We start from the raw sequence: 22,806 nt of genomic DNA on the forward strand, positions 1-22,806 counted from the left end.
AATTGTAATCAAGCATTTAATTTTATTTCCGGTTTGTTATCATCACGCTATTTAATATGTACTAATTCAGTGTGACTAGAATAAAAAAATTTTCAGGGTTCCTGGGGTGAGGGTAAGAAAGCAAAAGTAAAAAAAAAAACCCTTGCAAGTGAAAGAAGAATGAGAGCAACTACACTATTTTCTCTTCGGGCAGCAACAAATGTGGGCTACCTCAACTTATGCGAGTCTAATCTTCTTTTGAATCTGAATAAAGCGAGAAGGTTTTTATATTGTTCAGGTGCATAGATAGCAAAACACTACTCAAGAAAGTTTCCCCTCAACACTATTTCTGCAGGCATCACCACATGTTAGACAGCGCAACTGTTTCACATTGTGTTTAGCTGGATGTTTTCTTTGTAGTCATAATCGAACATATGTGGCTTTTCCAGAAACAACAGGGATAATGCTGCTTTAAAGACAAGATTTTTTTATGTGTTAAAAACTGAGAAAAAGAACTGTAGATACTTTTCACAAACTGAAGGTACTTCCAGGTTTTCAATTGCTTTTTTAGTTTAAAAAACGTCCTTGTATGTTAATCTAGCTAGTGTGGCGAGTTTCAAATTCTGAAGTTCTTTCTGTCATGTACTATGTGTACATAGTACTAAAAATATTTGCATGCTTCTGAAAATTTGCTGCAGGCACTTAAGTATTTCTGAAGTTTAAAATAGATTGAGTTTCTTATAACTGTGATATCTGATAAAAATATGATACAGATTAAAAATATATTTTTTTTTTTTTTGCTTTTATTAAGCTGGACCCAGATCGAAGCCTTTTTGAGCAAGGAGTAAAAACAGATGGAACAGTGCAACTCAGTGTACAAGTAATATCTAGACAAGGTAAGCAGTTATGTTTGTCTGTTGTACAGACAAATTAATGTTGTAGGAGCACTTGCGAGCAAACCCAATCCCCTACTATTTCTAGCTGCCAAATTGAGAAAATCACTGAATGGTCACATAGCTTCAGAATATCTCTTTAATTGTGTACTGTGGTTATAAGTTGTAATAATTAAAATAAATGTTATGGACTGATCTATTCAAAATGTCTTTTATAGTAACTTCATATCAATTTCTAAAAAGCAAACCAAATAAAACTGGGTCAAATAGTGACAATTAGAGTATGAGGCTCTCATTAAGGGTGAGCAATGACTCATACCAGGCCAAATATCTAAGCAGGCAAAATATTTTTGTCCAGGTGGGTGACAATTTCATCTTTGTGAGGCAAGTGGGCTTGTGTGCTTGAGGAATGACTAGATTATGAGAATATATGTAGCTAACTAAAAATATGTATGAAAGGCTAGGATCACTATTGTCTGGGTTTTTTGAATGAGAATTCAGAGTAAACCATTGTGACAAAGGAACATTAACCAGGTGGGTAGGGATTTTTTGATGTATAGTTTTTTATTTGTATTATCAGGTATGACAGGATTTTCCCTTGGTGAATCCTTAGGAATGAGTAGCTTTATTGTTTTACTTTTTGTCCTGTTCTTCTCTTTTGCCTCCTGCATATGTCTGAGTGGAAGGACTGCCACCACTCACTGAAGACAACATTCATATTGGGCTCTGGAAACAGCTACATGTTTGTCATATTTTCAAATAAACAGTGGCAACAAGTTCCTATTGGAGTAGAGTATCCTTGGTTATCTGTTTTGAGTTATGTCAGCAAAGTAGATTAGCAAAATTTGGGGAGCACATTTCGTTTTCTTGTGGCTTCAACACAGGGTATACAGAAGAAAGCCTTTCTGTTTTGTATTAATAGTATTAAGTAAGACTTCCGATTTGCATTTAATGCTGAGTGTCAGGTGACTACTGCTAGGTTGAATCCTCAGCTCCCCATATGTAATGGGGATTGAACTACCTTTGCAGTTTTAAAAGTAGAATAGAAATATCGTTCAGGGTACTAGAATAACTGCTCTTAACTTATGCCCAGTAACTTGTAGTATGCAGTGCTCAGACCTTCAGTTTCAAAAAGATGCAGATGATAAATATCTTCACTATTATCTTCTGTTTTCTTCCTGAGTTTTGGGGTATTTTTCCTTCTTTAATGTAAAACTGAGGTGCATGATCATATAGCACAAAGAACTTTCTCTCTGTTACACACCTGAGTATTAACTACTTTGATATAACTTTGGAACAATCCTCAGTGTTGTTTTTCAGGCCATGATACTTGACACTTAAGCAACTCCTAACAAATCTGTCTGTTGAAGGCAAGTAAAGTATGGCAGGAGAGAATATCAGAAAACAAATAGCATGGATATAAATAATAAAAGGAAGCTCTTTAGATCACTAACAGGGAAATGGACTTGTTACTCTGACTGCAGTGACGGTTTAAGCCAGCGAGAAAAAAAACAGCCTCTTATGCCATCTGCGTGTTTTTCTTCTATGGATGAGATATTGAATGATTCTTGGTTTATTTATTTTTCCTCAACTTGTATAGTACATAGAATTCAGCTAGCAGTAATCAATGATGCTAATCCTTGTGATGATTGAAACTCACTTATTTCTTAAGAGACGAGTTGTTATGTTGGTTCATGTTCTATCAAATTTTGATAAGCCATTTGTAAATTCAGTGGAATAAACACCAACTGAAATATAGTCCATTGTAGTTCTTTTATAGTGTTTCATACAAAGGTATTTTAATATAAGTTACAGCAGATAAAATATCAGTCCTGTTTATTCTTTTTACTAGAAAGACCATTCTGTCAGTCCACCTTGCCTTAACTCTTTTCTCCTGGTTTGAAGAATGGAAATGTATATGGTTTTCCTGCCATTGTGAGAACGGCTATTTTGAGCGCAGCTCTGTTCTGTACTGCTCTGAACTAAGCCTCTTGCAAGTGTGTGGAGATCAAAATAACTGCATTGCATCGTATGTCAAAGAATTTGAAAAAAGCTTTAATTTGGAAGACCTCCATAGCAAATATTTTGGTGGTTTTTTTTTTTTTTTTAATCCCGACACAAGTTATATCTGATCAAGCCTTTCTCCTCCCTGTCAGGCTGTAGATAATATCAGATTTAACATTTTGCCATCCTTAAGTTGTTTAGATTGATAGGTGTTTTTTTTCTTGAGATATGATAACATCATAAAATTGATTCTGACCCTACCTTTAGTTGCTTGCTTTTTTTTTTTTTTTTTTTTTTTTTTTTTTAAAAAGAAAAGAAATGAGTAGTGTGGAGGGAATATAAACTTTTCTGACTGTAAATTCCAGTGCTGGTTGTATGCAATAGGTTGAAATCTTTTTCAGGAAAACTTCAGAGATGGAAGTTCTGGCTGGCAGTCTGTCACCTGAAGGAGTCTTTCATTTCTTTTTCTACTTCCTTAATCGCCAGAGTAGAAGGAAGGTTGAATGGAAGAACTTGCCACACTTTTTTCAGATGAATTGTGTGAGACAGATACTAGATTGCTGCTCTAATTCTAGCACTTTCAATCTCTGACAGTCATTGGTTTGAATGATAGGAGGAGAGAGACCTGTGTTATGGAGGTGGACGATGTAGTTTTGCTTTATATTTCTCGTTTGCCAAGTCTCTGAACAGGTGGTCCAGGTAACATGCTGTTCAAGTCGTTCACGTACCACATACACAAACTTAAACGAGTCAAGGCCGTGTTTGCGAATGAACATGTCTGTAGCTGCTGTTTGTGTTCAGCTCAGTTCTGTCTATTATGCACACCCAAAGCACACCTGCAAGATTAACATTTTCCCAAACAGATGCTCTTCCATCTACTTTTTAAATGCTTGACTGACATACAAGGTTAGTGTCTAGCTACTTTGAGGATTTCTGACCATGTGTGCATGGCTGTACTATAGATACTTACACAGATATTGGGACTAAGTGGTAGTTAAGCACAAAAGGTTCTTCGGATTTAGGTAGCTGACGTCTGTGTCCTGTTTTAAGTGTGTAACTCCTCATTGCAATAACTAGGCTTTTATTATTTTTATTATAGAAAGGAATGGTTCACAAGTGTAATGAAACATATTGATTTAGATTAAGGGTGCAGTTTGACTAATGTCCTGTCTCTGGCTGTAGTTAATACTAGACATTTCAAGTTTTTAAAAAAAAAAAAAACCAACAACAAACAAAAAACCAAACAAACAAAAAACCAAACAAACAAAAACAGGTAAGTCAGTCTTAATTGTAGTATATGCTCTAGCTTCAGACAATTAGCAGTGAAGTGGCTTGTACTGGCAACATCTGGACATGCCTTGATAGCTAATGTCCTTGAATTTTTGTACTTTTTGTACCAGTTTATGGTTCTGGGCTGTGTGACATTGTGTTCCGCAGCTTACATGCTGTCCAAGGAAGGTTGAACATCTCTTTTTCTTATGCAGTAGGTAAAGAGAGAGATGTGGGAAGAAATGCAGACAAACCAAATGAATTAATGTTGATCTAACATTGCAGTAGATTAGGTGGCAGACTGTTACTTCACAACATTTTTACTTATAAACTGATTCTTCTACAGAAATTCATCACTTTGATCTCCGTGTTTGTGTTATGGATAAAGCAGTAGATTCACAGTTCTTTTGACAAGCAGTTATTTGACAGACAGTAAATTATTTTGTGAAGCAATAGTGAACTGTTCCTCTCTAGAAGCTTTTTTTTTCTTAACTCTAGAATCTTAACTCTTGGTGTTTTCCCTTACCCATTTCTATCTGACTTTAAAAGAAGCCTGCACTGCAAATGTTAATCTTAGATGGCCTAGATAAAACAGTCTCCAAAGTAAGATTCTTGTTTGTTTTTTCTTCATGTTTGCTGCTTCATCTAATCAACCACTTTCTGGTTGTCTACATCTATTGTCACTTCCTTAATTTCATATTGCTGTGTGTTGTACTTAAGGTCTTTGTAGTATTCCCTTTCTAATATTTTTCTCAAGCTTGTAAAGTCTAGAGGAATACTTATCCGAAAAATACTTGGTTTGTTCTTGCTTGTGCTACAAGTATGTACTTCATTTGTTTTCCCTTACAAACTGTGAATAGGTTGTGGTTTTAGCTTTTAAGACTCTTCACCTACAGAACCTACCATCTCACATTGGGCTTTAATATAGATTAGATGGGAGGGACACAAGGTAATACCTTGTGGCACAAGATACTGAAGTTATTTTGGGCATGGATTGTTCTGTGAATCCTACTTTCAACTGCCTAACCCTAGTCAAGGTTTTCCAAGTCATGCTAAAATGGATTTTTACAGATTATTTTTTCTTCCAGTGTCCAAATATGTTTGATACAAATCTGTTAAAGAAGTGTGGTTGTTAGTTGTTATTATAATGGAAATGTTATGTCACAAAAAATGGAAAGTTTTTTTTCTGTTTAGCATATTATAATGACAAGAAAAGTCTTCTATACAATGTCAGAAATTTGGTGAGGCAGCAGCTGGACAAAGCACCTTCTCGGAAGATGAAGAGGTGATGATACAAGTATTAGTGGCATTACTGAATGTGTTCTTTATTGCTGCATAATAGGTACAGATACATCTTCCAACTCCATGGTCTAATATCTTAAATGACAGATGTAAAACCAAAACATGAATAGCTAATAAAGCTTAAAACATGAAGAATTTCCTAGTTTTCTTTGAACTTGCTGTTGAACACAGTGCCTCTTGCAGGTCACTGAAAGAAAATGTTAACTCCTATGTGTAGATCCCAGAGATGGCAGGGAAATACTGTACAAGCTGAAAGAATGGCCTCTTGGTTGGGGGAAAGAGGTGGATGTTAGGTTTGGTTTTTTGGGGTTTGCCTTTTTCCTTTGGTTCAGTATATTTCATGCAGACCAAAATACTTGTTCTTTATGCCCACATGCTGAACATTCTGTTCAAGATATGTGAAATGGATCACCTAAATAGAACAGGAAGCTGTAATACCGGGGGAGGAAAGAGGGACAGCTTTGTATTCACCTTGCTAAAGTATATACTGTATAATAGAATATGTTATTCTAATTTAGGACACTTGCAGAAATTTGGTGATGCTTTTGTGTCATGCTTCTTTCCCAAGTATGCTAACACCTAATAATCAGAAAGCTTTAAAACAACATCATTGTCATATTTGCATTGCTATCTTTTAAGTTTTGTATTTGTTCTTTCTATGTCTAGGGATAGAGCCCAAGTTAAACATCCTTGAAATTGTGAAGCCTGTGGAGACTGTGGAGGTAGTGATTGATCCAGATGCTCATCATGCAGAGGCAGAAGCTCACCTTGTTGAGGAAGCTCAAGTGATAACCTTGGATGGAACAAAACATATTACAACAATTTCGGACGAGACCTCTGAACAAGTGACACGATGGGCTGCAGCATTGGAAGGCTACCGAAAGGAGCAGGAGCGCCTTGGAATACCCTATGGTAATACCACACGACTCTGTGTGTGTTGAGGTGGGGGCTGGTTATTTTGTTCATTTGGGGGGGGGGGAGTGTTGGCCTTTTTGCATAAATATTGTCACTGCAGTTTTTAGAAAGCAGGTTTTTTTCTTCTTCCCCTCCTTAAAAATGTGTATGTTAGTGATGAAGCTCTTTTTTACATATGTCTGAATTTGAACTAGACTTGGTGGGGCTTCCCTCTAAAGAGACTGAAACAAATCGTTCATGTGGGATGCTGACTATGGTATAAAATCAGATTTTGAATGAAAAGTCATACTTGGCTTCAACAAAGCGGAAAAAGATCATTCAAACCTGAATATAACTATTCTGGTAGATCATCATCTCTTTTGAATTGATGTTGTTACTTGACAGGCTGCTAATTTAATGTTAGCTTATAAAAAGCACCTCTGAATCCTTGCTTAGGATTGAGCTGAAACTGTGGGTTTTAGACCTATATCATGTTCAGATTATCCAGCTGAGTTGCTTGTTGTGACTTGCAGAAATGTACTGTCAAGGCATATTTAGCACATGAAGCTGCAGTATGTAAGCAGACCTGCAAAACTGAAATATATTTGGGAAGTGGGATATTTGGAAGTGTTTAAGAATTCTAGTAAAGTCACAGGTCTTCTTTGCAGGACATGTAGCTTGACAATATTTTGAAAGTTTTTTTTTTTTTCATAACTAAAGCAATGGCTCTTTCCTGCCTTTTTGTTGCTCTCACTGACAAGCATTTCCAAAATAGCTTTCATCACGCTATGCCTGTTGATAATCAGGGATTTGACACAGAATGTCTGGAAAAAAAAAAAAAAAGTGAGGCGTTATCAGGAGCAGACTGATATTCAGCATGCTCTCCCATTAATATAAGAAGAAAATTCCTTAAAGCCATGTTGTTGTTATGTTGAGTAATGTTGTTATAAACTTTAATAATGTTGTTGCTTTAAGAAAACCCTATAACCCACAAGTGTAACTTTGAAAATTTAGTGTCTTTTGTGTCACGGGAGTGCAGATTTTCCAGGAAAATCAAACTAGTTTTGGCTATGGCAGAGATCTCTCTCAGAGAATATATGGTCTCTTGATATCAGAAAAGTGTGCTAAACTGCCTTCCTAGAACGAGTAAAATTTTAAATGTTATCTGAGTTGACGTTGCGGGGACTTGGGTTGAAATAAGGCATCACTAAGTTCTATGTTACAATATAGTTGGAAGTTTCTGAGAATAAAGAATGTTCCTAACTAGTAGTCTCCCAAAACCAAAGAAGTGTCTTTTTTTTTTTTTTTCCCCCAACATTTATAAATATACATCTTAAAAAATAGAAAAAGAGGCCAGTTTCCTTCAAAGAGTTGTGAGGCTAGGTTCTGTGAAGTTATCTGAAATTATTAATCTGGAATTATTCCTTGAATCTTTTGAAAAGACAGGGTACATTGATATTAAAAGTCAAGTCCAGTCATTAAATAATCATCATCCAGAAAGATAGTGGTTTAGTATCTTCATCAACAAATTAGCAGCTTTTTGATGAAAATTCACTACTGATAACGTTTTGAAGACCTAAACCCTTTTGATATGGCTTTTCCCAAAGGATTATGTTGCATGATTTTAGGTAGCATCAGTGAAAAATGGTGCAATGTTACTGTCCTTTACTAAGCAAAATAAAGGACAGTATTTTTCTTCTTCCATAGGACTTTAGTTTCAAAAAATGAGTAGTCTCTCTCACACAAGGATGGTCTTCCTCAAATATGTTGATCAGCATGTTATTATGACCAAGTATTACATTCTAAATTCATTCACATTATCCCAGTTTCTAAACTATCAAAGGACAGACTCACCTCCATCCCTGGAAAGATGATGGAACAGCTTGTTCTGGGTGTCATCTCAAAGCACCTGGAAGAAAAGAAGGTTATCAGAAGTAGTCAACATGGATTCACCAAGGGGAAGTCATGTCTGACTAATCTGATAGCCTTCCATGATGGGGTGACTGGATGGGTGGATGAGGGAAGAGCAGTGGATGTTGTCTATCTTGACTTTGGCAAGGCTTTCGACAGTCTCCCACATCATCCTCACAGGCAAGCTTAGGAAGTGTGGGTGAGATGAATGGACAGTGGCGTTGGTTGAGAACTGGCTGACAGATAGAGCTCAGATGGTTGTGGTTAGTGGTCTGGTTGGAGGTCAGTAACAAGTGATGTCCCTCAGCGGTCAGTACTGGATCCAGTCCTGTTCAATATATTTATCATGGATGAAGGGATAGAGTGTACCATCAGCAAGTTTGCTAATGACACAAAACTGGGAGGAGTGGCTGACACGCCAGAAGGCTGTGCTGCCTTACAGTGTGACCTGGACAGGCTGGAGAGTTGTGCAGAGAGAAACCTTATGAAATTCAATAAGGGCAAGTGTAGGGTGCTGCACCTGGGGAGGAATAACCCCATGCATCAGTACAGGTTGGGGGCTGACCTCCTGGAGAGCAGCTCTGTGGAAAGGGACCTGGGAGTCCTGGTGGGCAACAGGACGATCATGAGCCAGGAGCGTGCCCTGCTGGCCAAGAAGGTGAATGGCATCCTGGGGTGCATCAAAAAGAGTGTGGCCAGCAGGTCGAGGGAGGTCATCCTCCCCCTCTACTCTGCCCTGGTGAGGTCTCATCTGGAGTACTGTGTCCAGTTCTGGGCTCCCCAGTTCAAGAAAGACAGGGATCTGCTGGAGAGGGTCCAGCAAAAGGCTACAAAGATGATTAGGGGGATTAGAACATCTCTCCTATGAGGAAAGGCTGAGGGACTTGAGTCTTTTTAGTCTAGAGAAAAGATTGAGGGGGGATCTTATTAATGCTTATAAATACTTAAAGGGAGAGTACCAGGGGGATGGGAACAGTCTTTTTTTCAGTGGTGCCCAGTGATAGGACAAGAGGTAACGGGCACAAACTTGAGCATAGGAAGTTCCATCTTGACATGGGGAGGAACTTCTTTCCTTTGAGGGTGGCAGAGCACTGGAACAGGCTGTCCAGAGAGGTGGTGGAGTCTCCCACTCTGAAGACATTCAAAACCCGCCTGGACACCGTCCTGTGCAACTTGCTGTAGGTGACCCTGCTCTGGCAGGGGGGTTGGACTAGATGATCTCCAGAGGTCCCTTCCAACCCTGACCATTCTGTGATTCTGTGAAAATGGAATTTGTGGCTCCTAGATAACGTTTATAGACTTAGAAAAAAAGGAGAGAAAGAAAGGAAAAGAAAAAAAGTGATGCAAAAGCAATCACTTGCCTTCAGCAGACCGATGCCCAACCAGTCTCCATGCAAGGGCTACTTTGGAAAAAACTGCCCCTTGGTTTTATTGCTACTTTTGATGTCGTATGGTATGAAATATCCCTTTGGTCAATTTGTGTCAACTGTCCTGGCTGTGTCCCCTCTTAGTTTCTTGTGCAGCCCCAGCCTACTCACTGGGGTGGCCATGTGAGGAACAGGAGGCCTTGCGTCAGAGTCCAATACTCTCTGACCAGGTTCTTTTAGATATTCCATGCATGGAGATGTAATGTTCAATATCAAATTTACTTGAAGATGGTTGATGTTACATGGGATTTCTGATTTAGCAGAGTGATACAAATTATACTACAAACACAATAAAAAGGTAAGTTACACTTAGAAAAATACAGCAATTGCAATATGCTGTTCAATCACAATAGCAATGTGATTCCCATTACCAGTCTCTATAATCATAGAATCATAGAATGGTTTAGGTTGGAAAGGACCTTGAAGATCACTGAGTTCCAACCCCCCTGCCATAGGCAGGGACACCTCCCACTAGACCAGGTTACCCAAGGCCATGTCCAGTCTGGCCTTGAACACCTCCAGGAATGGGGCCTCAAAAACCTCTCTGGGCAACTTGTTCCAGTGCCTTACCACCCTCAAAGTGAAAAATTTCTTCCTAATGCTCAATCTGAACCTGCCCTCTTCCAGTTTAAAGCCATTCCCCCTCATCCTATCACTACATGCCCTAGTAAAGTCTTTCCCCACCTCTCCTGTAGGCCCCCTTTAGGTACTGGAAGGCCACAATAAGATCTCCCTAGAGCCTTCTCTTGGCCAGCCTGAAAAGCCCAAATTCTTTCAGCCTCTCCTCATAGGAGAGGTGCTTCAGTCCTCAGATCATCCTCGTGGCTCTCCTTTGGACACACTCCAGCAGGTCCATGTCCTTCTTATGTTGGGGACTCCAGAGCTGGATGCAGTACTGCAGGTAGGGTCTCACGAGAGTGGAGGGGCAGAATCACCTCCTTTGACCTTCTGGCCACACTTCTGATGCAGCCCAGGATACGGTTGGCCTTCTGGGCTGCGATCGCACACTGCTGGCTCATGTTGAGCTTCTCGTCAATAGTAATTCTTGTCAATAATGTGCTCACCGTCATGATCTTGGGTGTCCCCGGTCACCAGGAAGGAATATGTGGGCTGAAACCAGCTCAAGCTGTTTCTCTGTTTGAAATTCTTTTGCTAATTGTCCAGTTTGTGTGCTCTGCGTTGGGCTGAACCACGTGTTCATGGTTTGGCTGACTCAGGGAGACATTTATACCACCAGTTGATCCACTCAGTTATTGATATCTGTTTATCTAAAACAAAGGCCACCCCCTAGTTGTCTTTTTTTTGAGATAAAGTCATTATCTCAATTTGCAGTATTTTCTGAGCTGCATGGGCACTTCACCGTTGCCCATCTTCTCTGAGCATTCTTCCACTGTAGAGGTTTATTGTGTGAGTCATGTTCTACCCCAAGGACATTAGTTAGTCACACCTTGACTCTGTGCAAGTACTGCTCCACAGTAGCTAAAACATCTTGGTCACCAACCTAAAGCACAGCACTATATGGGCTTCTGAGAAGAAAATTAACTCCATCCCAGCCAAACCCAGTATGATGGTAATTTTTGATAGTTTAGAAACTGGGATAACGTGAATAAATTTAGAACGTAATACTTGGTCATAATCACATGCTGATCAACATATTTGAGGAAGAGCATCCTTGTGTGAGAGAGACTACTCTTTTTTTGAAACTAAAGTCCTATGGAAGAAGAAAAATAATTATTTTCTGTGTTTGAGAAATATCAGGTGTAGTTCTGATGTAAAAGCTTTTGCTGAAGAAAATCCCTTTTTTGCCTTTTCCATCTCCCCACCAAGCCAGACCACTCCATCAGTATTTTAAGAAGAGTCAGCTTTCCATCCAGTCAAATTTGGTCATGGTAACTATGCTTCTTGATGTTATGTATTTACTTTTATGAAAGTTGTTATATAATTGAGCAGGAGCCTCAACGAGAGGATTTGCATTTTCTTCTCTCTTTCCCAGACCCAGTGCAGTGGTCGACAGACCAGGTGCTTCACTGGGTGGTGTGGGTGATGAAGGAGTTCAGCATGACTGACATTGACCTCAATGCACTCAGTATTCCTGGGCGGGAGCTCTGCAGCCTCAGTCAAGAAGACTTTTTCCAGCGCGTCCCGCGGGGAGAAATCCTCTGGAGCCATTTGGAGCTTCTTCGAAAGTGTACGGGAGATTTTTCTGTAACTAATTTTACTTATTCCCCCTCTTCATTTCTCTCTTTTTTTTGTTTTTCTTTCTTTCTTTTAAGATGAACCCAATTCTGAGCAGTTGTTCTTCCTCTGTTTAATATTGGCAGTAAAAATGAGGGCATCAATACAAGATAACAGGAGGTATTAGTGAGGCTGTCTGCCGTTATGAAACGTGTCTGCATGCTAAACACTGTTTGCCTGTCTTTCATCGAATTTCATAACTAATAGGGAGGAAGTAGTGACTGATGATTCCTCCTTTACTTTAATAAAGATTTTTGGTTTGTGCGTCTCCTGAATTTGACAGTTTTATGATTAAATATTGATTGTAAGTTATTTAATGGACATCTTTGTGTCACATAGAAGTGAAAGTTATTAAGCAAAATAATTAAATCCTCGGATTGTACACAACACAACCGATAAGTGATGCATTGTATGTGCATAATACAATAATATATATGTGCAGTTCAGATTTACCATGCTTGGATGTAACTTGGCAGGCTAAAAACTATTTTCATCTTCAGTTACGTGATACATCTAAAGGTCTTAGGGGATGGAGAATGCATAAAATACCTTGAAATGCACCGTGTACATCCTGGTTTCTAAAAATTGAATGACAGACATTATGACTAGTCATAAGAGCTATGCACGTCCCTTGCAAACTGATAGCCAATTTTGACTTTTTTCATTTATGAAATATGAAAGTTTTTGATCTCTGAGTGACTTGAAATTTGTGGGTTAAATAAAAACTTTTTTTTTTTTTTCCTAATTTGTAGATGTGTTGGCTAGCCAAGAACACTCTGGAGAAATAGCAACTGTTACTATTGATCAGCGTAAGTACTTCTTCCAGCAGTTAATTGACACAATTAACTGTTTGCAGGTTTAGCACTGTACTTTGGTTCAGCACTATAATAGTACAACATTAGAAAGTCACTCGAGGGAGAATTTTTTCTTGGTGAGGGGAGGAGGGCATATTTTAAACTTCAAAACAAAATGTTGGTTTTCTTGATATTTTGTTATTGGCTGAAATGTGATATATGACCTGAACTGTGGAAGTTTCTAACTTTCATTTTGTATGGTAGGTTTTCCACTCTCTTGAAATAAGCTGTCTAGGATGCATATTTGAGATCTTGAGTTCTTCTGTTTTTTTACGTTATATAGTGCATTAATGAATGGATATATTCAAATGTTGTAATTTCAAAAGAAAGCATTTCTGAAAATTGAAAGGGAGTGTGGAAGAGCAGACTTGTTTAGAAACCAATACTAGAAAAGTAACTTTCCAGTTATTTGAAACCTCATTCTTCCAGCTGAAGCAGTGTCATCAATTATTAAAATGAATCAATTTTCAGAAGACTTGTAAGCAGCTTATATGTTACATAGATAGAGTGTGCGTTATATCCTGGGTTTGTGTCTCGGTAAAGCCACCTAGAGTGTGGCATTTGCAACCTCTTACACCATTGCAATAGAGGAGTATTTGATTGCTGTTTGAATAGCAGGTGAGAAAAGGGCATTAGGGTAGTTCATATGGGAACAGCATAAAGACTAAAACAAAGGCATGAGAGGGTTTTTTTTACGGAAACATGTATTACACATGGTAGTAAACTAAAGCTGATGTTTTGTCTGTAATGTGGCATCTTTGCTATGAGTCTAAAACCACAATTTCCACTGTAAGAGGTAAAAAGTCTTTAAATTATTCTTAGCATTGTGAGTTATATAGTGTGTCGTTTTAGCAAAGGAAAAGCTAGCTCCTAGATGTTATGATAATACAGGTAATAAATAATATATGCCTCTTTCTGTGCCAGCAATTTATAATTGATGTTCTGCAATGTTCTCTGCTTTACAGCTGTGCAGATTATTCCAGCATCTGTACAGCCTGCTACCCCAACCACCATTAAAGTAATAAACAGCAGTGCAAAGGCAGCTAAAGTACAGAGAGCTCCAAGGATCTCTGGGGAAGATAGAAGTTCCCCTGGGAATAGAACAGGTACTGTCTCTGTTATTTTTAAGTGCAAATACAGTAAACGCTCATTAATTTCAATTACAGTTTTGTAGGACATACCTTTGTCACTCTATATGTGAGGTTTGTAGAAGTCCATGTGGTATGAAGGGGACTGTAGCTACAAAATATATCACAAACACATGCAGACCTGGCAGGTTTGTTAGCTCATGCAGGCACTACATTAATGTGATCCCACAGCTTTTGTGTCTTGCAGTAAATGAGATGCATAGAATTATTTCTCTTTCTATCACTTAACAGTCTGTCCTCTCAAACCACTACATAGCATCTATTCAAGCTTTTAACTTCTTTCCATTTGCAGAAAGGGAAGATAATAAACTGTATGTTGTAGAATCCTAGCCTTGCTACTACTTGTTCTACTTGTTTCCCACCCCTGGCCCTGCACAATTTGGTGACTTTAGAATTTAGCAAGTTTCAGATTCCTGTTTTGTTAAATGAATGCACCCTCTGGAAAACGGCACACTGAATCTGCAGTTTGATTTTGGAATTACTGTTATTCGTACATATTCTTTGATTATTAATAGCTTATCTTAATTTCTTTATCTTATTTTTTTCTTGCTGTCATTTTTCCTTTGGTTCTCTCCACTGTTGTGAATTTTTCTGTTAAAACCTTTCCTCTCCTTTCCATTGAATTTTTGTTTTAAACTCTTCATAAAAGTCTATTATGATATCATTCATTCTTAGGCCAAGATTTTATGGGCTGACATCAGTGGGGAACACCCTATGTTTCTCCCTTTAGACATTAGGTCTGCTACCTTTATCTCATTAAGAGTTTAGAAATTTAACTGCAGATACTTGAGTTAAAAAGAAATCTTAATGATTGGACATGAATGGTGTTGTATTGACTTAAGCTGAAGTTTGTGGGGTTTTTTGTATTTCTAATATTACTATTGAAGACTAAACTATTTTTAAAAAAAAAAACTTCTATTGCGTGCATGTATATATATATGTGTGTGTGTGTATGCCTGAAGAGGAATAAGCAGCTCTTGTTAAATCTGTTCTATTTTAGGGATAGATATGTGTCTAAATGACTATGTTACTGGTTTGGGGTTTCTTTTTAAGTTCTAGGGACATATTTATGAGAAATCTTGATATATTTTTTCCCCCTCTTTTCATCAGCGTATTTTTTAATAGATTAATGCTGATGACTTTGCAGGAAAATGTTTACAAAAGAATAATTAAAAGAAACTAATTAAGTGCAAGTTCTCCTTCCATCGTGTATTCTATGTTGGTCTACTTTAATATGTTGGTTGGAAATTTTTAGCTATGAGGGGAATGTAAAAAGGACTAATTGAAATGGATCTTGCTATCCCTATTTCAACAGGAAACAATGGCCAGATCCAGTTGTGGCAGTTTTTATTAGAACTTCTCACTGACAAAGATGCTCGGGACTGTATTTCTTGGGTTGGTGACGAAGGAGAGTTCAAATTGAATCAGCCTGAACTGGTTGCACAAAAATGGGGACAGCGCAAAAACAAACCCACAATGAACTACGAGAAGCTTAGTCGGGCTTTGAGGTAAGAAAATTTAGAAGCTAATCAGATATGCAGTGATTTTCTTCCATTTGGCTACTTTATTTTTAACTATCATAATGCAAGACTTGCAGCTTTTTTAGTAAAGGGATAAACAGATCTTCTGAAGCTACTCCTTCCCATCAGATCGTACTAGTCTCAGGGGTGAGGTATTTGTTGGGGTTTTTTGTTCTTTTTTTTTTTTTTTTTTATAAAGAAGCTAATACAATAACTTCTTGAACATTTGAAAATATATTTCTTTTTTTCGCTGACATGATAATTAATTTGTGTAGCTCACTTTTGGAAATACAGTTTTTTGATGCATCTTCAGCATTTATGCTTTCAGTAATGTGCCAAACAATATTGATTATTGGTGAAAGATACAGAAAGATGCGAATATTCTGAATTACTGACTTATTTTTATATTTTACCATTAACTTGTTTGTGTTCCTCTTCCTCTTGTATGGTATAAAGTGATACTTCCCTGTAATTACATAGTTGTTAGTAGTTTTCTGTATGTAGGATATTTTTCTGTATGTAACAAAACTTTTTCTAAGTTCAAATGTTCATTGATCCATTTCATTGTTGTTACGGTATGGATGTTAAATTAAAAAATGCAGTTGACAGGTAACTTTCAGCAGTAGTGGTTCCAACATAGTTAACTTTTATCATCTGAAGAAAGATGAAGGTGTTTCAGTTTGTCATCGTTCCATTATGATTTTGTACTTGACATTGGTAAAAGGGACTTGTATTACTGAATCACTGTAGGTGATGTTCTTGAGGAGGTGGAAGAACACAAGTACCTGAATTTTAGACTCTCTTTCCCTGAGTATTTTGGCCTCTGGAATCATTTGACAATTCGTTGAATTTCTCTGAAATCATTAAGATTGAACTTCTAATTTTTGTAATCTGGTATGGTTAAAGCTCTTACCTTGAAAACTAATCAAGAGAATTTATTGCCTAATCCTGCAAACTGTTTAAGCAGTTTTAAGAATTATATCAGTGAAGCATATGCTTGAAGTCTGAGATCTAAGATCTGCTTTTCAGCATTTCCACTATTGGCTACACTATTTTTCTAAAAGGAAGTAAATTCATCTAACGTTATTTAAAAAAAAAAAAAGGTAAAAAAATCAACTTCTATTTAAAAATAAGTCTATGAGAAACGGCTTTCTGGCTTTCTTTAGTCTTTTGGGGAAGGTTTAAGTAACACCATTATTTGTAATGCTGAATGAGTACTTTCACTGGGGGAGAGCGAAGTCTAGAAGACCATGAACGTCACAAAGTCAGTATAGAATGACTGCTCAGGATCTCATTTGCATGAATAGGAGGACTCAGAAGAAACTGGCAGGCACCAGATACACAGCTTAACTATACCCTTTTGTTTTAGTTTGTGCCTAACTTCTTTAGGCACGGTATTGTGGATAACTTATGAGTTTGTGTGTATATGTTTTGAGTTTGAGAGGAAAGTGGACAAATTAATGAAAAAGAAATATTTTGAAGGATATAAAGTATGGAAAAATGCAACTTCCAGCCCCAGATATTTGAAAGTAAAGAAGAGTGTCATTATATGCTTACTCTACTTTCATGCTTTTCCTTAGGCATTTAGGCATCTGCTTTTCACAGTATCACAGTATGCTAGGGATTGGAAGGGACCTCAAAAGATCATCTAGTCCAATCCCCCTGTCGGAGCAGGAACACCTAGATGAGGTTGCACAGGAAGGCGTCCAGGCGAGTTTTGAATGTCTCCAGAGAAGGAGACTCCACAACCTCCCTGGGCAGCCTGTTCCAGTGCTCTGTCACCCTCACTGAGAAGAAGTTTCTTCTCAAATTTAAGTGGAACCTCTTGTGTTCCAGCTTGAATCCATTACCCCTTGTCCTATCATTGGTTGCTACTGAGAAGAGCCTGGCTCCATCCTCATGACATTCCCCCTTTATATATTTATAAACGCTAATAAGATCACCCCTCAGTCTCCTCTTCTCCAAACTAAAGAGACCCAGCTCCCTCAGTCTTTCCTCATAAGGGAGATGCTCCAATCCCTTAATCATCTTAGTTGCCCTACGCTTTTGGTCTGTTGGAGTCTACAGCCTGTTCTAGGTAGATTTTTAGTCTGGTCTTGCATAGCTGTTCTTACATTATTTATATACATTAAACTAGAATGTTATTTTTTTTAATAGGATCACAGAATTCCTCGGGTAGGAAGGGCCTCAGGAGGTCTCTGGTCTGACCTCCTGCCCAAAGCAGGGCCTTTCTAGTAGAGCTGCTCCCCAGCCTCTATTGTGGCAATGCCATTCCCATATTTCTAACCTGGTTTGTGAATCTATGCATTTGTGTACTGAAGGTATATGTGAAAACTTTCTGGAACATAAAAGTGATGTAAATGATGCTAATGTTTTTTGGGTTTTGTCAACAAACTCCGCAGAAGATCTCAAAGGCAGCTGAAGAACTTTTGAATAATGCTCTTATCGCTGGGATATTAAACAGATGTCTGCACAGTAATTTGCATAAATCACTATTAGAGAAGTTTTGCATTTGTATTTTAGTCACAGAATTACAGAAATAACATTTCTCAAAATGTTGCCGTTTTGGCAGCTGCATCAATATTGACATGTTTTCTAACACTTGAATGTCTGAAGGGATGAATGTCTTGAATGTCTGACACTTGAATGTCTGAAGGGAAAGTCTGTCTGCTTCTTGCTACTCCCATGATAAACACTGTTGTCAAGCTAACGTTTTATTAAAACAAAAACGGTAATATGTTTTGTTTACTAATGGGCTGAAATTACAGTGTCAATTGGTGATTAATACAGAAAATGATGTTGATATTATTGGGAAATATGCTAGATCTTCTGCCCAGCTGTAGGGAAACCAGGCAGTAGAGAAACTAGGGCAGGGTGAAAAAGGGAAGAGCAGCTTTTTTTGTTATATACACCTTGGTAAATTTTTCTAAAATCAACATCTGTTTAATTATCCACTAGGGAAGTGAGATTTGAAGAAAAATAATTAATTTCCTGGACAGTTTTCCATTAGAGCTAGAAGACAAAAGTTAGTCTTTTAATTGACTTAATTTTGCTGGTGAATGAGAATCATCTTCGCTTTACGAGCATGTTGCTCAGAGGACTGAGCTTTAGACAGTTAAGAAATCTGGGATGTCTTGTGTGATGGGCTGATTTGGGTGACGATTTTGAGGAAATAAAATTGTTTGGGTGGTTTGGTTTTGGTTGATTTTTTTTTTTTTTTTGATTGGTGGTTTTGTTTTGGGTTTTGTGGGGGGTTTTGGTTTGGTTTCGTTTTGGTGGTTTGTTTTTTTTTTTTTTTTTTTAAATTTGTCATAAGCTTGTTAAGCTCATCAGGTCCAAGTTATGTCCCAACCACTTCGGTTTTCTTAATGAGAAATGTAACATGCATTCTGTTAAATGCCCGCAGTGAGACAAGAACAGCAACAAAACTGTAAAATTCTAACCTATGTTCTGTTGGTCTTACCTAAAGATTTATAATGTCTCTGGAGTACAGTGGGTCATACAGACTTTGGCACCTTTACTGCATTTCTGCTCGGTCTGATAACTCTTCTGTGACACGTTGTAAAAAGTATTCATAGTTATAGAAGTCACTTTGAGCTGTAAATAAAGGCAAAGGATGTAGTTGTGCCAGCATATGAACTATACAAAAAAGAAAAAAGCAAACCATGCTTTTATAGTTTTAGTTTCATCTTTGGAAACAACAGGGAGAGAATGGCTGCTTTGGTATCATAGAAACCACTCATTTTCAAACTGTTTCCAACATGATTTTTTCCTCAGAAAAGCCAGAGACAAGAGTAAAGAAAGCAAAAGACAGTAATGAGGGGGGAAACAACATTTTCTTATTAAGGCAAAGCACTATATAAAACTTACATGCACACACACACCCCCTCAGTTATTTTTAAACTGCTCTGAGACCTTCATTTCTGAACTGGTGCTTCCTACAGCGTATCAAATAATTGCTGTTTTGTTTCTCCTTAACATATTGAGGTACAGTGACAACTTTCAACCCTCTTCCCTTAGTATATGAAATTATGTGAGAATCATGATGAGAAAAAGATTAATATTTTGGCCTCCAAGTGACCTTAAGTAAATGACTGGTGTGTATGGAAGTTCCTGATGCTGAAAGTTTACTTTTCTCCCCCCTCCCCTTTTTACAGGTATTACTATGATGGGGATATGATCTGCAAGGTGCAAGGCAAGAGGTTTGTGTACAAATTTGTCTGCGACTTGAAAACTCTCATCGGATACAGTGCAGCAGAGTTGAATCGGTTGGTCACAGAGTGTGAGCAGAAGAAACTAGCCAAGATGCAGCTCCATGGTATTGCACAACCAGTTACCGCGGTGGCGCTAGCTACAGCATCCCTGCAAACAGAGAAAGATAATTAAGCACTAGGACCTGAAAGTGGAAGCCTGAGGCCTTTCCAATATAACCAGAGCAGTTGCTGCTCTTACCTTTATCAGATTTGGAAACTTTTGTTTCCTGTCAGTACAATATAGTGCATGGTTTTCTACAAAGAACTGGGACTCGCATAAATTTGGATCTTTTAACAGCATATATTTCAGTATAAGTTAAGGGATCACCACAACATCTGCAGCTTTGAGTCAGGGCCTCTGTGGTATGCGATCTGAAATTGGTGAGAAAGGTAGAAGTGGTCAACGCTGTGTCCACAGCTGTACAAAATAATTTTTGCAGCGCTTTTTACAAAAATGAAGTACCTTCAGCAAGCAGGCTGATCCAGTTGTCTGAACTCAGTCCTTTCCAGTCTTTTGTTCTCTGCTGAACTACCAAATGGCATTTGATGCTTTCCAAGTTAAATGTGCTCATTATTCTCATTTAATCAAGCAGAGCCGAAAGACACATTCAACGTTACAAAGCATCAGGTTCTTAAAATAGCTTCTGTGTTTATAAGCAAGGGAGACTAAGACTAGACCAAACTGAAGATCAGTGCTGAAGAAGGAGATCCAGGTTTAGATCTGGCTTCGGTGAAAAGCCAATTATGAGTATTTCATTGTAATATGTAGATAATATGCATATATGAGGGCAAGTACTTACCTGTTTTGAAAGACGTTGTTAACGCTAGCCATTTAGCAAAAAACAAAGATAAACTTCTTCCCCATTACCACCCCCCATCAGGTGATTTGAAAACTTTAAAAAATAGCCCTCACCCAAAGAGTAGGTTGTTTTGGTGGGGCGGGGTTTAATGCTCTTCTGCAAGGTGCTTATACCTGCGGGGTAGTCAGCCTTGGTCACTGAAGACTTAAGTTAATCACAGTCAGTAGTCCCTGTTTAGAAACAAAATGCAAGTTGGAAATAGTTTTACAGAGAACTGAAGTTTGATTTCCAAATTATTGTACGCTCTGACGTATATTAAAATACAAAGATTTATTTTTTTATTTAAAGTTAATTTCATTCTGAACTTCAAGTGATGTTTTTGAAGCTTCATAAACCAAATGCATGCTCCAGAGCTGGGTGCAGTTTGAAGTCTGGGTGGTGAATGGAAATAGTTGGAATGTATCCTGAAATCTGAGATGTGAAGAGTCCTTCATGCAAACTTCCACGTGCAGTAGAAAGTAGGCTGCAGCTTTTCAGCTTCTGTACTGATGCCTGTTAGACTTTTTCTTCTGATGGCTGAAAACGGTGCAGTTTTGATTTTGGTTTTGCCGCTACATGTTATTAAACAGTATAAATATTATGTCGCCATGCATCTTTTCCAACATTATATAAGAGAATTCCCCTGTGGTAACACTTAACAATTAAAATGCAAATGTATAAGGGAAAACCTATAATTCTGTGAGGGATTGAGCTACTCTTAAACCTTAGATCAGAAGTACTTGTACAGCGAGTTTCTAAACATAAAATGTGTTTATACTGAGTAGGGAGAGCACTGGACTGTTGCTCTTGATTTGACAGCAGGCCGAGGGCAAAGAACACAGAAGACTCATGTTTATTTTAAAGATGCATTGAGGACAAAGCTTTTTGTTTATAGGTGGATGTTCATCTGCAGATAGCTTTTGCTTAACTAGAAATCTTGCGTGTAGTTACAGCCTACTTTTTTCATCATCGCCGTGATTTTTATTTTTTTTTGCTAGATTCTTTCACTAACTCAATATTTTTTTCACTCCTGAGCTCTTAAAGCACTTAGTCTGCTGAGCATGCTGGTTATATTTTGTTTTTAAAAAAATCTTAAGCCCTGAGCAAAATGTGTAAATGCATCTGCCATGAGGTCAATCATCAATCCATTTATTACTGTTACAGTCATCTGATTCTACCAGTTGGCAAGTGGTTGAGGTGACTTATGCAAATAGATGCAAGTTTGCTTGCGAAGAATAAGATGAAGCTGAAAGTTTGGTGGCAGCAGCTATGTGTATCACACCGCTCCAGTACTAACCAGAAGCCCAATACAAGTGACTGGTTATATTGAGCAGCATTCATAAGAGGCCTTTTTAGCTAAAATACAGTACGAAAAGAAGAGAAGCTTAAAATATCAGCTTTCTAGGTCAAACTGGACTGTGGGAGGATAAACTAACAACAAAATTGAAATGTAATGTCAATACTTTATCCCCTTGAATGTTTTTGTTATGTAAGCCCTCTAGGGGAAACTTCTGATATCACACTTTCTTTGTAAATACATCTGAATTCTTATGTCGCAGCTTTTCAGTAGGTATGATAGTCCTTTGGGTTCTTCCTTGTGGCATCATCTGCTTTTCCGCCGTGTTCTAATTAGTAAAGAAAGAATCCTTCAAACAGTATAAAATCACTGTCGCATTCTCTGTAGTTGAGGGAGAACTCTGACTAACTTGATGTCTTCAATAAAATAAAAGATGTAGAATATATTGTCAAAGGTTGTTCTGTTGCTGCCAGAAGGAAAACATAGAAAGAATATTCTCAATTTTTTGTAAAACTGAAGGTTTTTTGCATACTTTTTACTCTTTAAATAAAGACACTTATACTCTGCTAATAATTATGTATTTCTTTTGTGTTTTGCATTTTTTTGGGTAATTTTACATGAAACAATTATTTTCTATTTTTACTCTGATAAAATATTTGTGCATAAAATGTCAATATAGTAAAATAAAAATGTTATACAGCTAATGCCTGTTGATGTCTTAGTTTTTCAGAAAACTGTTTGTAATCTCATTCAGGTGCAACCAGTTTAAAGGTTAACACATGCTTTATTCTCATTACTCTTAAGATTGCCTTCTTCCTGTAACGAGCTTGCAGACTGTCTTATTTTCTGAAGATGCATCTTTGATTCAGTCCTTGGCTGCGTGTTTCTGCTTTTGAACTGGAACTTGGTGTCCTTCATTACTGTAACCACTTTCTTTAACATCTTAATTGGAGGTCTCAAAATGGTGCTTTGATAAAAATA

At 37.7% G+C, this 22,806-nt stretch overlaps 1 protein-coding gene across 1 annotated transcript in view; it reads left to right on the top strand.

Annotated features, from left to right (window-relative positions):
• The window catches only part of LOC309672361 (GA-binding protein alpha chain), a 28,712-nt gene extending 6,314 nt beyond the window's left edge, over nt 1-22,398 (top strand). The window contains exons 4-10 of the mRNA XM_082483860.1: nt 791-875; nt 6,114-6,359; nt 11,673-11,867; nt 12,667-12,723; nt 13,734-13,874; nt 15,232-15,424; nt 19,594-22,398. Of these exons, the coding sequence (XP_082339986.1) occupies nt 791-875; nt 6,114-6,359; nt 11,673-11,867; nt 12,667-12,723; nt 13,734-13,874; nt 15,232-15,424; nt 19,594-19,822 (1,146 nt within the window). The 3' untranslated portion in view covers nt 19,823-22,398. The remainder of the gene's footprint in view (nt 1-790; nt 876-6,113; nt 6,360-11,672; nt 11,868-12,666; nt 12,724-13,733; nt 13,875-15,231; nt 15,425-19,593) is intronic.
• The last annotated feature ends 408 nt before the right edge of the window (nt 22,399-22,806 follow it).

This window comes from Vanellus vanellus (assembly GCF_965231255.1).
Source record: "Vanellus vanellus genome assembly, chromosome: 1".
NCBI lineage: Eukaryota > Metazoa > Chordata > Aves > Charadriiformes > Charadriidae > Vanellus > Vanellus vanellus.